This window comes from Paramisgurnus dabryanus, chromosome 19 (assembly GCF_030506205.2).
Source record: "Paramisgurnus dabryanus chromosome 19, PD_genome_1.1, whole genome shotgun sequence".
Taxonomy (NCBI): domain Eukaryota; kingdom Metazoa; phylum Chordata; class Actinopteri; order Cypriniformes; family Cobitidae; genus Paramisgurnus; species Paramisgurnus dabryanus.
This window is the reverse complement of record NC_133355.1, coordinates 15,860,531-15,876,201: the sequence shown is the minus strand read 5'-3', so window position 1 is coordinate 15,876,201 and position 15,671 is coordinate 15,860,531. Positions and strand designations below refer to the sequence as shown.

Sequence of the window (15,671 nt, the reverse complement as noted above, 5' to 3'; positions counted from 1 at the left end):
TGGCTCGCATGCATGGCATTAAATAATAGGGTGATATAATCATGCAGGCATGCACTTTTTCTCTCTTTTCTGCCCCGGATGCTAACTTTGTTTTTTTAAAACCACACCCATTATATCAAGACGCACGTCGGTAAGCATGTTCAATCATAATGTATGCAGCGCTTGCACAGAGCAATTGTCATTTGAAATCAAAGTACTGTGAGATCTTTGTTATGATCTCGAATTGTGGCAGAGTATTGTCGCCAATCGTTTCTGTGCAGTGGCGAATAAAATAAAGAGAAATGTGGCCCCTTAGTGGTTCAGTGGGCTCTGCATACGCACATTATAAGAAGGCTTGACATTAAAATCCAGTTTTTGTCATTAAAGGGTTAATTCATCCAAAAATGATGTCATTAATGACTCGTAATGCTTCGTTACAGTCTGAGGGATTAGGACATCTGCGACATACACACTTACGCACCTTTAAAAAAAATATAGCAATACCAAAATAAAAACAATGTAGAATAGTTTGAATACAGCATGCGTCTCCCTCAGACTGTAAACGAAGCTCGGGCGCACCAGATAACACGTCAGCAGCAAGTGTGGTAAACGCCGATTTTACAACAGACCCAGAAGAGAAGACAATGCTGCATAAAGTCGTAATTTTTGGACCAAAATGTATTTTCGATGCTTGTATTGTACATACATATTTAATGGAGGGTTTAAAAAGCACTCTAAACATCTAAAACTGTATTTCGAAGATGAACAGAGATCTTACGGGTTTGGAATGACATGAGGGTCATTAATGACATCATTTTCAATTTTGGATGAACTATCCCTTTAAGGGAAATCATCTTGTCTCAGTTACAAAATGAGACAGACTGGTAAATGATAAAGATTGATTCGCCTGTATTTATTGCATTGCAACAGATTGACAGATTAATAAACAGACTAGCTATTTATAGACTAACTTTTGATACTTTGCGGTAAAAGTGGCTCTCCTGTTGACTCTGACTTATCAGTGTGGCTCTCATGAAAAAAATAGTGAAGACCATTGCTTTAGACTTTGATAAAGTCTTTGTTAAGCAATGTGAACATGCAATGTTAAAATTAAAACAGTCAGTCTAAAAACATACCACAAAAATATGATTTATGAAAGTTTTTCTGGCTGCATTTATTAATTTCTGCAGTCCCTCTAAAATCTGATTTTGTGTCGATTGATGGTTGAGTTTACAGGCTTGTGATTAATGGTTCACTGATCAGACAGTCCAACTCTCATATCTGTTTCTGTAGCTTCTCAGGGAGTCCAAAATAAAAAAAACATTTGAAGAATGAAGACTTAAAGTATTTATTTCCAGGCGTTTGCGTTTTGCCAAATGCTTTTTGCCTTTGATTCATATTTATTGCTTGGACTTGTGCCTGTATTGGATCAATGTCACAAAAATTGCTTATTTTTTTTTCACTATTTGAGGAAAACAATGAGTTGTACTTTCAGTGTGTTTTAGTGGTGTTTAAGGCCAATACTATTAGTACTGTTGCTCATGCAGATTTGAACGAACCCTTGACCGTAAGTATTAGATATTGTTGTGTTACCCATCCCACGCTGTTTGTGCTAAGGACACGATACCTTAAGGATGGATTAACACTGTAGATCTTGATGCCCAACTCCAATTTGTTGACTATATCCACATTTTTTGGATGACATGCTTACATCATCTTTTAAAAGCGACACCGATACGCTGTCTGCATTTTCACTAAACAAATATAGTATCATATCCAAAGAATGAGGCCTGAAACCGATCTGAGACTATTTACCACATTTCCCGCACAGAGTATGTAATTTGCCCACCAAAGCACATTCTATTAATAGCATCAATTTTAATATTTATTTATTACAATATTTTATATCAGCTTGGCTTCTTTAATGCATGTTAAAGTGAAAAGTTTTGAGTAGACTAAATTAAAAAGTAGCCCTCAGAGTAGCCCTGTTTTATCCATTGTGGTAGCCCTTGCTCACAAAAAGGTTGGAGACCCCTGCCATGAAGACTTGGCAACCACTTAATTAACCGCATACCTTGGGATACTGCATAGCAACACCCTGGCAACCACCAAAAACCTAAGAATCTTGTAATGATGATGCACATGTGTTTCATATAGCAAAAACACTTTAAGAGCAAGAAGCTTTTACAAACACCCAAGCATTTTTAATCTGTGATTGGCTCTTTGTATCAGCACTTCTTGATGGATTGACATTTGTGCTGAGGTTCACTATTGGGTTTAGCTTTCAGTTTCAAAAAGGTCTACCTGAGTGCTTTGAAATGTTTTTTTAAGACTAATTCTTGAAGCTTTGATGTGGCCACTCCCACTTCGGGCCTTAAGATTGATCATTTAATTACACCAGGACAGGAAGTCCATTAGGACTGAGACACGTTAATGCATAGGATGAGTTTCCTGCCCTGTAAGACATTAGCAGCCTCTGAAACAAGATTCATATGGCTTTACCTGTTCAAATATTTTACTTGTTCGATTTCATTTAGTCTTTAGTTCACCATTTATATAGAAATGTATATTAACACGGAGCATCCCTCCCTTTTGGGGTAGCAATGCAATTGTTGCCATGGCAACACATCATTGTGCTCAGTTTCTATGGAAATGACTGCAACTGTCAGTTAGGTTGTCTCTTGGTGTGATTGAAAGAGAAATTGAGACGCACCCTTACACAAACTTGAGTTGAATTCCTTCACATATTGACCACAGTTAAATAAACTTTCAGTGTTTGTGTGTTTAAAGGATGTTAATAATGTGTGTTGCAGGTGTCTCTAAAGAGGGGGCAGGTGCTGTGGATGAAGAAGATTTTATTAAAGCGTTCACAGACGTCCCCACTGTTCAGGTGAGACGCAGACTCTTGCATGTAAATGAGGTGTCACAGAATTGCCTCCTGTTTGCATCTACCTGCAACTTTAATGATTTTTGGTCAAAGTAAGTTTTGATGTCTTTCTCATCTTCTCTCTCTCTCTGCCTGTCTCATAGATTTACTCCACACGGGACCTGGAGGATAATCTGAACAAAATTCGTGAGGTTCTATCCGATGATAAACACGACTGGGACCACAGAGTTAGCGCTGTAAGTACAACCAAAGTCCCTTCAGGGATGTCGCACCACTTGGCTTCCATCTTTGCAAACTTTCTGTGGTTCAGATATCTCTAAAATCACAATTAAACAACATATTTTCAATCAACAATTTAACCTAGCATCAACTTTAACATAACTTTAGTTTCCTAAACTCAAGTTATACTAAAACACTTTTATTTAAGGGCATTTTAGCTACTGAGCATGTGCTCACCCCACAGAGAACCATCTTTATTGATTATGATTGGTTCTTTTAAGTGAAAGGCGGGAATTCTGTCACCAGGTACAACATGAATGATTTAAAGGAAAACACCACCGTTTTTCTTAACTTAGACAAATTAATACATCCCTATCTTTTTTCAGTGCATGCACTTAATCTTTGTACAGCATGTCCTGAATGTGTTAGTATTTAGCCTAGCCCCATTAATTCCTTAGGATCCAAACAGGGATGAATTTAGAAGCCACCAAACACTTCCATGTTTTCCTATTTAAAGACTGTTACATGAGTAGTTACATGGCATGGCACCAAATAAAACGTGGCAATTTAAGCGTTTAAAAATGAGAAGTATATTGTATGGCGGAAGAGCACTTAGTTTGCAACACTTTGACCTCGGCGCGCAGTAACAGTCGAAGTGCAGCAAACTAAGTGCTCTTCCGCCATACAATATAGTTCTCATTTTTTATCCACTTAAAAGATCACCATGTTTGTTTGTTTTTTGTGCCAACATTCTTACTCGTGTAACTACTCATGTAACAGTCTATAAATAGGGAAAACATGGAAGTGTTTAGTGGCTTCTAAATTAATCCCTTTTTGGATCCTAAGAACATAGTAAAATATTAAAAACTGTGGTGGTTTCCTTAAGTATTTGACCCACTCTTCACTCAAAGTGTGACACAGTCTCCGTATTGCTTTTGTCAAGCTATTGAGTCTCCTGAATAAATATTTGGTGAAATGTGGTGGCTGGCAAACCGTATTGGTGTTTCCCATGAGAAACAGTCAAAGTTCAAGAGGTGATGACATTGGGAAGCACTAGACCTAAAGTCATCTTTGTGATAACCACTGAGGCTCTATTTACATTTTGGGCAATTTTACTTTCAAAGGCTTGAACATAAAAAAACATGTAAGCTTTTAACGTCATTCAGAGTTTTCTGGCTTTTATGTAGTTTTGCGTATGCATTGTCATTCATCTATGGTAAACCTGCTCTGATGTGGTCTTGCCCCTCACCCAGCTGAAGAAAATCCGATCGCTGCTGGTTGCCGGAGCAACAGACTATGATTGTTTCTACCAGCACCTGCGCCTGTTGGACGGCGCGTTCAAGCTGTCTGCGAAAGACCTGCGATCACAGGTGGTGCGGGAAGCCTGCATCACAGTGGCGTAAGTGTCAAATCAGCATCTTAAAATCAGTTTGTTGCCCTGTCTGTAAAATCCAGGCTGAAGTCTTATAATCTAATAATCACATTTGGAGCATGAAAGTTTAATTTGCCCTTACCCAGTCAATATTAAAGATATCAAGGTTAAATGTTCTTTACATTTAAAGGTTCCATTCGTTCTGTGTTTTTGAAGCTTTAATTGTGTTTACGGTGCGCAATATAACATAGGTTCATGTTTCACAGTATTTTTCACACAATTTACTTATCTCTATAGCGTTGTTTTCACTGTCGTCGGTCAAAACGGTCTGATGTCTTCCTTGTTCTATGAAGTCTCTCCTTCAGAAATACATATCGAGTTCTGATTGTGTGTTTTGTTTAGTGTGTTGTGATTCTTAGCTTGCCGTTTGCTTAGCTGCGACTCACATTTTCTGTGGGCGGAGTTTAGTCAAAAAACTGTTCTAGTGACGTCATTAAAGCAGGAAGTAGAGGACTGTAGTCCAAACCGGCCGTTTGCTGTAGGCTTTGAAAGGCGAATTCAAGTTAAAGAAAATATATCGCCTGCCAGTGAACTTTAGCTTTATCATTTTACAGGTATTATTTATGCTATTATAGCAACATTACACACCAACTAGGGTTTAAAAAATGGGATAAGAAAGAACGTGACCTTTAAGTTCGATGATTTCATGTATAAAACCATAAATTACAAAAAGTACTTGAGCTTGGTTTAGACATGCAGGGTCATATATTTATGAAATGTTACAATTGCTTTGTTTCTTCGAGATTAACTATTTATTCACTGTACGCTATATTTGTGTCTGTGCAGACATCTGTCTACAATATTGGGGAATAAGTTTGATCATGGAGCAGAAGCGATCGTTCCTGTGCTCTTTAATCTCATCCCTAACTGTGCCAAAGTGATGGCCACATCCGGCACAGCGGCCATACGCATCATCATACGGGTAAGAAATGCTGCCAATGCGAGTCCATTCTGTCTGACTGAGCTTTGTTTGTGTTTTGATTTTGAATTTTTGCTTTTTTAGCACACTCACATCCCACGGCTAATTCCTCTCATCACTAGTAACTGCACGTCGAAGTCTGTGGCGGTCAGAAGGTAAGATGCCAAAATGTTGCTAGGCATTCAGGCATTAGGATCACAGCGACATGTGCAATGTTGTTTAAAGGAATATTCCATTTTCTTAAAAGAAAAATCCAGATAATTTACTCACCACCATGTCATCCAAAATGTTGATGTCTTTCTTTGATCAGTCGAGAAGAAATAATGTTTTTTGAGGAAAACATTGCAGGATTTTTCTAATTTAATGGACTTTAATAGAGCCCATCATTTAATACTTAACTCAACACTTAACAGTTTTTTCAACAGAGTTTCAAAGGACTCTAAATGATCCCAAACGAGGCTTAAGGGTCTTATCTAGCAAAACGATTTTCATTTTTGACAATAAAAATAACAAATATCCACTTTTAAAGCACAACTTCTCGTTTAAATCCGGTCGTCATGCGCTAGCGTGACCCGACGCCATACGTCATCACGTCAAGAGGTCACAGAGGACGAACGCGAAACTCCGCCCCAATGTTTACAAATGTGGTGAAAGAGGACCGTTCCTACGTTGTTGTATGTCAACTGATACTAATTAATGTCTTTGTGTCAGTTTATTGTTTAAAATAGTCAGCAAACGTGAGTTTTATATTTGTAACACGTGACCTCCCTACGTCACTACGCATTTACGTTAGGTCGCGCTTGACCGGACCTAAACGAAAAGTTGTGCTTTAAAAGTGTATATTTGTTATTTTTCTTGTCAAAAATGACAATCGTTTCGCTAGATAAGACCCTTTTGCCTCGTTTGGGATCGTTTTTAGTCCTTTGAAACTCCGTTGAAAAAAATGTTAAGTGTTGAATTAAGTGTTAATTGTTGGTGTCCATTAAAGTACATTAAAATGAGAAAAATCCTGCAATGTTTTCCTCAAAAAACATAATTTCATCTCGACTGAACAAAGAAAGACATCAACATTTTGGATGACATTGTGGTGAGTAAATTATCTGGATTTTTCTTTTAAGAAAATGGAATATTCCTTTAACTCTTTCCCCGCCATTGACGAGTTATTTTGTCAATTAATAGAAAACATTTTCCCGCCAGTGTTGCTTTACTGACAAGTTTTTTTACGGTAATCTGTAATTCCGCTATTATCCACTAAATGGTGCTCTTACCCAGTTTATACAAAACTAAATCAAAAACTAATTTAAATAATTTTTAACTTCTTGTATGTTTTTATAATCCGTCTGAATCTGATCTCTAAAATCCCTTCACAAAAATGCAATTATTTCAGCTTTTTGCTCAAAATTTGGTATTTTTGAAGAAACCTACCCATATTTAAAAGGTTATAAAAAGAAAACAAATGAAGATAGGATGAAACCTTTTTTCCTGTTTTGTTTGTTTGTTTGTAAGCAGAGGGTCTGTTCTTTCATTTGATATTTGTATGTTTATATATTTATAGTAGAAAATTTACCTGGAAGGCATTTTGTGAAACTTGCTGGCGGGGAATGAGTTAATTTGTGATTAATTATCTCTATCTATATCTATCATCCATCCATCCTTCCTTCCTTCCATCCATCCATCCATCCATCCATCCATCTTTCCATCCTTCCTACCATCCTTCCTTCCTTCCATCTATCCATCCTCCATCTTTCCTTCCTTCCATCGTTCCTTCCATCCATCCATCGTTCGTTTCTTTCCTTCCATCCATCGGTCCTTCCATCCATCGGTCCTTCCATCCATTTTTCCTTCCATCCATTTTTCCTTCCATCCATTTTTTCTTCCATCCTTCCTTCCTTCCATCCATCCTTCCTTCATCCATCCATCTTTCCATCCATCCTCCATCTTTCCTTCCAACCATCGTTCGTTCCTTCCTTCCTTCCATCCATTTTTCCTTCCATCCATCGGTCCTTCCATCCATTTTTCCTTCCATCCATCGGTCCTTCCATCCATTGTTCCTTCCTTCCATCCATCCATCCTTCCTTTATTCATCCATCTTTCCATCCATCCTTCCTACCATCATCCATCTTTCCTTCCATCCATCTTTCCTTAAATCCATCTTTCCTTCCATCCATCCTTCCTTCCTTCCTTCTATCGTTCCTTCCATCCATCCATCCATCAATCGTTCGTTCCATCCATCCATCGTTCGTTCCTTCCTTCCATCCATCTTTCCTTCCATCCATCTTTCCTTAAATCCATCTTTCCTTCCATCCATCCTTCCTTCCTTCCATCGTTCGTTCCTTCCATCCATCCATCGTTCGTTCCTTCCATCCATCCATCGTTCGTTCCTTCCTTCCTTCCATCCATTTTTCCTTCCATCCATTTTTCCTTCCATCCATTTTTTCTTCCATCCTTCCTTCCTTCCATCCTTCCTTCATCCATCCATCCATCTTTCCATCCATCCTCCATCTTTCCTTCCATCCATCGTTCGTTCCTTCCTTCCTTCCATCCATCTTTCCTTCCATCCATTTTTCCTTCCATCCATCGGTCCTTCCATCCATTTTTCCTTCCATCCATCGGTCCTTCCATCCATTGTTCCTTCCTTCCATCCGTCCTTCCTTCATCCATCCGTCCTTCCTTCATCCATCCATCCGTCCTTCCTTCATCCATCCATCCATCCATCCTTCCTACCATCCATCCATCTTTCCTTCCATCCATCTTTCCTTCCTCCCATCCATCCATCCTCCATCTTTCCTACCATCCTTCCTTCCTTCCATCTTTCCTTCCATCCATCGTTCGTTCCTTCCTTCCTTCCATCCATCTTTCCTTCCATCCATTTTTCCTTCCATCCATCGGTCCTTCCATCCATTGTTCCTTCCTTCCATCCGTCCTTCCTTCATCCATCCATCCTTCCTACCATCCATCCATCTTTCCTTCCATCCATCTTTCCTTCCATCCATCCTTCCTTCCTCCCATCTATCCATCCTCCATCGTTCCTTCCATCTATCCATCCATCCATCATTCGTTCCTTCCTTTCATCCATCGGTCCTTCCATCCATTGGTCCTTCCATCCATCGGTCCTTCCATCCATCGGTCCTTCCTTCCTTCCATCTATCTATCTATACTCAGTATAGCACCCAACCTGGTTTTTCTCTCTGTCTTCCAGGCGCTGTTATGAGTTCTTAGATCTTCTGCTGCAGGAATGGCAGATTCACTCTCTAGAGAGGTACACATACAACACAATATCCCTGCAGAAGTGTTGACAGGCCAACACTTACAGTACCTAACTGTGCTCTTTCTCTATGTGTCAGGCATACAGCAGTGATGGTGGAAAGCATTAGGAAGGGAATCAGAGATGCAGATTCAGAGGCTCGAGTGGAGGCCAGGAAGTGAGTTCTGCCATCATGCACAAAAAACTAGTATCATGTTACATGCATTCTGCTGTTGTTGTGTTGTGTTGTATTTCATGTTTCTCTCTCTCTCGCTCGCTCTCTGCCTCAGGGCGTACTGGGGTTTGCGGGCTCATTTCCCCGGGGATGCAGACTCTCTGTATAACTCATTAGAACCCTCCTATCAGAAGACGCTTCAGTCATTTCTTAAGAGCTCGGGCAGTGTGGCGTCTCTCCCTCAGTCCGATCGCTCGTCCTCCAGCTCTCAAGAAAGCCTTAAGTATGAATATTTAACTCGTGTCATTAACCAACAAACCATCAGTGAACAGTTGAACAATGAAAGTTTGACTTTTTGCTTTGTTTTCTTTCTTTTCCCAGTCGGCCATTGTCAAAGTGGTCAGCTACTCCTGGCAGAGGTAAGAGATAGTATTTTGTATTATTTGTCACAGGTTCTCTATGAAAAAAGTAACGGTTGTTTGTTTCTGTGCGTAAAGACATTTATTAAAAATTTTTATTTCTTTGTTTAGTGCCGGCAAACTCAAAGACATCTGGATCTCCAGGCTCTTTGCAGCGTTCTCGTAGCGATGTGGATGTTAACGCGGCCGCAGGCGCCAAAGCGAGACACGGCGGAAAGGCGGCAGCGGCGGGGCGAGTTCCGACATCCCTGGCCCCTGGATCGTACGCATCTCTTGGTAGGAGCAACGTGCTATTCTTAAGTAATATTAGCAGAAATGTGGCACAAGTCTCTCTCATCAAGCACAGTACACAGTACTTTAATTCATTAAAAGTAACATGTTTGCGAGTGTGTTTGTTTTCATGTGTAATTCATGTGTGGCGAGTGTGTGTTTGTGTCTTTCGTTCTAACCGGTTTGCTGTGCTCCTCTCTTTTTCTCTCTCCGTCTCTCTCTGTCTCTCTTTTCTTTGGCTTAAGATGATGCCTCTGATAAGGATGGTAAGATCATCTGCCGTTTGCTCATTCATTCTTCACCTCACCTTCTCTGTATTTCTCTTCTTGCTTGCCACCCCCACCTTCTCTTTTGCTTTCACTTTGTGTCTCTGGTCAATATCGAATTATGCCTAGTGTTGGAGTAAACATGTTGTAAGTCCAACATGTTTTGCTTCTGTATTGTTTATTCTGTATCTCAGCCTAAAACAACACGTTAAATGAGAAAGGACATAGAGTGGGCGGCCTGCCGTCAGACAGATGCAACATACGAGACAGGTGATTGGATGAAGGGGTAAAACTCAGCCATTGGCTGAACTCTCACTATCCTTGCTTACATAAGCAGAAAAAAAGTTATTATGCTTTGAATGAAGACCGTGAGGATTGAAACGATACAAACAAACAAAGATGAATAATTTACAGAAACATGTTTTAAGTAAACAGGGTTAATTTGAATTCATGTTGACATCAATAATAGATAAAGTTGTAGTTTCCATGCTTTCAGGTATAATAGGAAACCCAGTGTTTCATATACAATGGGTGGAGCAGCTTTTTGTGTGTATTGTAGTGCTGTTGCTCTCTGCTGGTGATTAGTGGGATTGCAAGAATATGAGTCATCCTCTCCCAATGGCTTTCATCTTGTGACTCCTTTACAGCAAGCTCCTTTACTTATCTGATACCCCTACTATTCTCTCCATTTCTTATTCATTCATCTTTTCTCTAATTCTTTCCCATCACTGGACAGGTTCTGTTGACAGTCAATGTCTGAATGGATGTGTTTGCGAGTGAATGAGACACAAGACCATTTCTTGCTACCTATATCATTTGAGCTTTATGATTGGCTTGTTTACCTCCAGGGCGATTAAGGACTAAGCAGACTTTATCTACGGCATCCAGCATGAGCAGCAGTCAGGTTGACTCCAGAGGGCGAACCCGATCAAAAATGGCATCCCAGTCACAACGTAAGTACCTGCACACACAAATAACTCATCCTGTGGGAATCATAAGCTATACAAATACACACATATATATTGCATTGTTGTTTCGATTACAAATCGCACCATCAGCATATCGTACTAACTTGACACATCTCTCATGTAAGTGTAAATGAACGTCTGTAATGAAACTTAATACTGTCAGCAAATTCTCTTTACTTCAATAGTTTATACCAGGGGTGCAAACCCAAACTCTCTCCTGGAGGGCCGGTGTCCTGCAGAGTTTAGCTTCAACCCTTATCGAACACACCTGAAGCTACTAATTAAAGTCTTACTAAGGATACTAGAAACTGCCAGGTAGGTGTGCTGAAGCAAGTTGGAGCTAAACTCTGTAGGACACCGGACTTCCAGGACCGAGTCGGGGCACGGTTTATATGACAAGGCTGTTCCTCCTATGCAGTACATTTTGAACTATGAACATTGTGCTCTAATCAAACTTACTTTACTAAACTTTAGCTTATTTACAAAAAACAATAAAGTTAACAGAATGTAAGTAAAGTTTGGCATCGCTTAGTGATAGAAGAGAGTTGACTTTTCTAAGGGTGTCAACTTTAAAATTTATATCAGATGTAGTTTGATTATTGGACAAAACTTTACAATAAGGTTGTATTAGTAAACACATTAACTGACATGAACAATAAAGTTTTTAATGAATGTTAACCGTTACAAATCTTTTAATTTATAAATGCATTAGTAAATCTCAAAATGAACATGATCTTAACTCTTTACCCGCCATTGACAAGTTATCTCGTCAATTAAGAGAAAACATTTGCAACAAAAAACGGTTACTGATGAATTTGATGGCCACTTACCCAATTTATAAAACAACTGAAGCCAAAACGTTATTTACTAATTTTAAACTCTGTGTATGTTTTGATAATCTTTCTCAATCTGATCTCTAACAAAATTCCTTCACAGAAATGCAATTATTTCAGCTTTTTGCTAAAAAAAAAAATTTATTTTTAAAGAAAAATACCAATATTTAAGAGTTTATAAGCAGAGAAAAAAATAGGATGATTGGATGAAACATTTATTTTCCTTTTTTTTTTTTTTGTTTATTGTTTGTTTGAAAGCAGAGGGTCTTTTATTTCATTTAATATATTTGTATGTTTATATATTTTTAGAAAAAAAAATTCCTGGAAGGCATTTTGTGAAACGTTTGTGAAAATGCTGGCGGGCAACTTTTCAAAAATAAAATGGCTGGTGGGGAATGAGTTTAAAGATGAATAAATGCTGTAAAAGTATTGTTTGTTGTTAGTTTAGGATAGCTCGTGCATTAACTAATTGTTAACAAATACAACCTTATTGTAAAGTGTTACCCTTACCAATATTTTTGTTTTGTTTTGTTTGTTTTCAGAACAAAAGTGATGTCTTTGCTTAAAGAACAATCGTTCAGGTTAACTGTTTTCTTTTTTTTTTTTTTAAGTATCCAGTCAGCGGCAGCATTTAAAAAAAAATATTTTTATAAAAGTTTAATGCATTCTTTAAATATATAAACATATCAAATGAAAAAACAGATCCTCTGCTTTCAAAAACAGTTTTTTCATTTGTTTTCTTTTTCACATCCCTCAAATATGGGTATGTTTCTTCAAAAATACCAAATTTTGAGGTAAAAGCTGAGGTAATTAAATTTTGTAAAGGGCTTTTTACTGTTTTTTTTTTTGATCAGTGGATGCTGCAGTGTTTTATAAGTTGGGTAAGAGCGCCACCTAGTGGATAACAGTGGAAATATGGATTGCACGTCACTGGCAAGAAAGCGTTTTCTCTTAATTGACGAAATATCTCGTCAATGGCGGGAAAGGAGTTAAATGGATTTTACACACGATGGTCTAACAAAAAGTGTAATTGAGGATTTAGGTAAACTTCCAAATAGTTAATTAAAATGTACTGCACAGAAGAAATCCCCCCTATTAGATATAACTTTATAAAATAGGGTAAGCATGCAGTGCAGTGTGACCATAAACACAGCGTCCCTGACTGCAAGTGCGTGTCTATCAGATTATAAGGAGTCATCCCGCTGTAACCCACAGCTCCTCCAACTGTTTCTGTGCCTCTAGGTTCCGACGATTCCGATTGCACGCCAGGTACCCTCGTCTGACATGTTGGCGAGTGTGTTAGTTCATGCAAACGTGTGTGAGAGTTTGCGTGCAAGCGTTTGTATGTTTTCAGTGCCCTGCATGTTGTGTGGTCTTCACTTGGGTGTGATGGTATCAGTCCATTTCTGCCTGCAGGCGTGTAGACACAAACTCAGACGCATCAGTTCAAGCGTGTGTGTGTGTGTATGAGGCGGCCTCGACTGCTAATACATGTTTGAAACATTACTGTAAAGCAGTGGGGGTGCATTCATGATGTCTTTCATCTGTCCTCATGGTGACTGTGGAGCTGTTGCAGGGCTTTTTGAATCTATGTGCGCGTCTCAAACTGTTTTTTTATTTGCAGGCTGATGGTTTCAATCATTCGTACTGTGTGTGTGCATCACACCACATTTACTGCATGTTGTTTACCCCATAATACATTGTATCCGTTTAATATGCTGTTCCTCCTTCCAACCAATTGGCCACTCGGCCCCGTCCCGTTCCCTAATCCTACCCCCTCATTGGCTCAGGATCACAGTCTGCTACCCCTGTTGGTGGTAAGATTTTCAACCTATTTCATCTGTCACTTATTCTCTTGGTGCAGTCACTTTCATCCTATGAGAGTCTTACCTTTACACAAAGGTTTTTCCCATCAGCCCACACTTTCTTCACTGCATGGAGGGTGTGTAGCTTTGCTCACTCTGGATGCCCTAACGTATGTTTTTTTTTTTTTTTTTTTTGAAACCTGTGCGTGATTCATGCACAAAACCTCACGGCTTATTGAGTGAGAAAATTGAAAGATTTGGTAATTGGCGTGTCAGAGTGCAGCGTGGGCGCTTTCATCTGTGTTTGTGTAGTCTGTAGTCAAAGAAACATTTTCACTTCACCATAAACACCTCATTCTTCCCTTTTGGTCTCGGCATAGTGAAGATCACTAGCACTTATTTCACGATGTTTGTGTCTGTGATTGTTGTTTTTGTGTGGTATAGCTGTCTGGAGTAAAATAAATGCGACTATAGCTTTAAATATTATTAGGTCAGTATTTATATTTGTGTATTTTTGTGTTTGGTGGACAGTCGTATATGTTTGTGGTGTTTAATTCATATAAGGGAATTGTGCTTGTGTGCATCAGGGTTGTGCATCATTTAGAAACAAAAAGCATTTTAAATTTAAATTCAATTCATGAAGGTAGAAAACAGGATGCAGAATTGAAATGTAAATTGAATAATGTACAATCAAAATCAAATTTAATTCAAAGAAATAAACATAACCAATGTTAGTGTAGTGTTAAGTATAGATTGTTATTATTAACGGATAATTCCGGTATTTAACACTTTGAGTCTCATTTCTGGTTTGTTTTGGATGAACTACAGTGATGGACACTGAAATTTTGACAATGGGTCGTGTCTGGACTTTTTGACTCGTTTAGAAGCATCTATTGACTGCTTCAGAATGGAAGTCAATGACCATGCACAAACATGTCATTAAAAAAACACTTAACGTTCATTTTCAAAACTGTACTACTCACCGAGTGGTTCGTGGTGTTTGTTGATGATTACAGTTTCTGTTGTGTTTTATTTGGCATTTTGTAAAATTCCATTGACTTCTCTTGGAAGACTCATTGCTCGCTGATATATCACTCCGCCGCTTGAAATGGAAAAGGGTCTGTTTACATGTGGTTGTAGTTTTTTCGCTCGGTTTAAATAAATTTTTCCCATATTTGATGGCTCAGTGACCAGCCTTAGGTTTGAAGTTGAGCTCAATTGTGACTGTCTATACGCTTGACACCGAGCGTACTTGTATGACAAAGTGGTTGTCACCATCAAGTGTTTGGGAGTGTGCTAATGCTTCAGACTCAAATATAGAGCGGAAGTATATACACGGTTGTGACGTATCTGAAAAAATAGTTTCACTATAGCAAATTACACGGATTGAAATCATACATTGCGCCAATATATTTTTTTAAATCATCAACGAACACCACAAACCACTCGGTGAGTAGCACAGTTTTGAAAATGAACGTTAAGTGTTGTTTTAATGAACAACAGTCAAGAGACACTTCTAAACGAGTCAAAAACTTAAGACACGACCTATTGTCAAAATATTATTTCATTTACAGTCCATCACTGTAGTTCATCCAAAACAAACCAGAAATGAGACTCAGTGTAAAATACCGGAATTATCCTTTAACATAAATTATAGCATAATTAGCCCATCATACAAACAAGGTAAGCTAATCCATTTCCTTTCCGTGTGTATTTATTTATTTATTTAATGGCAAAATCTGAATCCGGTAATTATTTTATCAATGAATATATTTCAATATCAGGCATAAATAGGCATAATTAAATACTCTGTATGAGACTGTGTTGAATTTCTTTGAATTTGAGTTTTAGATTCGCTAGTCTTATTCTAAATGCTAAATTCTGAAATTTGCTCAATCCTGGTGTGCACATAAAAAGTTGTTCATCAGTCTATCAGTCTCACAATTTTTGCCTTTTTGTTCTTTTCTGTATGTTTGCAGCGGGTTCTCGCTCCGGTTCTCCTGGCCGGGTGTTAGCCAGCACAGCTCTGAGCACGCTCAGTACAGGAGCTCAGCGTGTCAGTGCAGCTCCAGGCTCTCACCGTCGCAGTCGGATCCCACGCAGTCAAGGCTGCAGCCGAGACTCCAGCCCCACACGCCTATCTGTTGGTAAGCACTCATGTCTGAGATGGTGATGATTCACATCTCTTCGGTTAGAGTACGAATCCTGATGGGTGGAGTGCACATTAATTCTGTAGGATTATAGGATACTAGCCT

General features: G+C 38.8%; 1 protein-coding gene across 38 annotated transcripts in view; it reads left to right on the top strand.

The window, feature by feature from the left end:
• The window catches only part of clasp2 (cytoplasmic linker associated protein 2), a 55,566-nt gene that overhangs the window by 20,678 nt on the left and 19,217 nt on the right, over positions 1-15,671 (top strand). For 26 of the 38 annotated variants that reach the window (XM_065291176.2, XM_065291140.2, XM_065291136.2 and 23 more), the window contains 15 exons: positions 2,793-2,869; positions 3,010-3,102; positions 4,339-4,484; positions 5,304-5,439; positions 5,521-5,591; positions 8,636-8,695; positions 8,781-8,858; positions 8,971-9,138; positions 9,237-9,274; positions 9,386-9,550; positions 9,790-9,810; positions 10,659-10,763; positions 12,854-12,880; positions 13,402-13,428; positions 15,396-15,563. In XM_065291176.2, coding sequence (XP_065147248.1) covers positions 2,793-2,869; positions 3,010-3,102; positions 4,339-4,484; positions 5,304-5,439; positions 5,521-5,591; positions 8,636-8,695; positions 8,781-8,858; positions 8,971-9,138; positions 9,237-9,274; positions 9,386-9,550; positions 9,790-9,810; positions 10,659-10,763; positions 12,854-12,880; positions 13,402-13,428; positions 15,396-15,563 — 1,380 coding nt within the window. The remainder of the gene's footprint in view (positions 1-2,792; positions 2,870-3,009; positions 3,103-4,338; positions 4,485-5,303; positions 5,440-5,520; positions 5,592-8,635; positions 8,696-8,780; positions 8,859-8,970; positions 9,139-9,236; positions 9,275-9,385; positions 9,551-9,789; positions 9,811-10,658; positions 10,764-12,853; positions 12,881-13,401; positions 13,429-15,395; positions 15,564-15,671) is intronic. The other 12 variants (XM_065291211.2, XM_065291185.2, XM_065291193.2 and 9 more) reach the window with 4 other exon arrangements.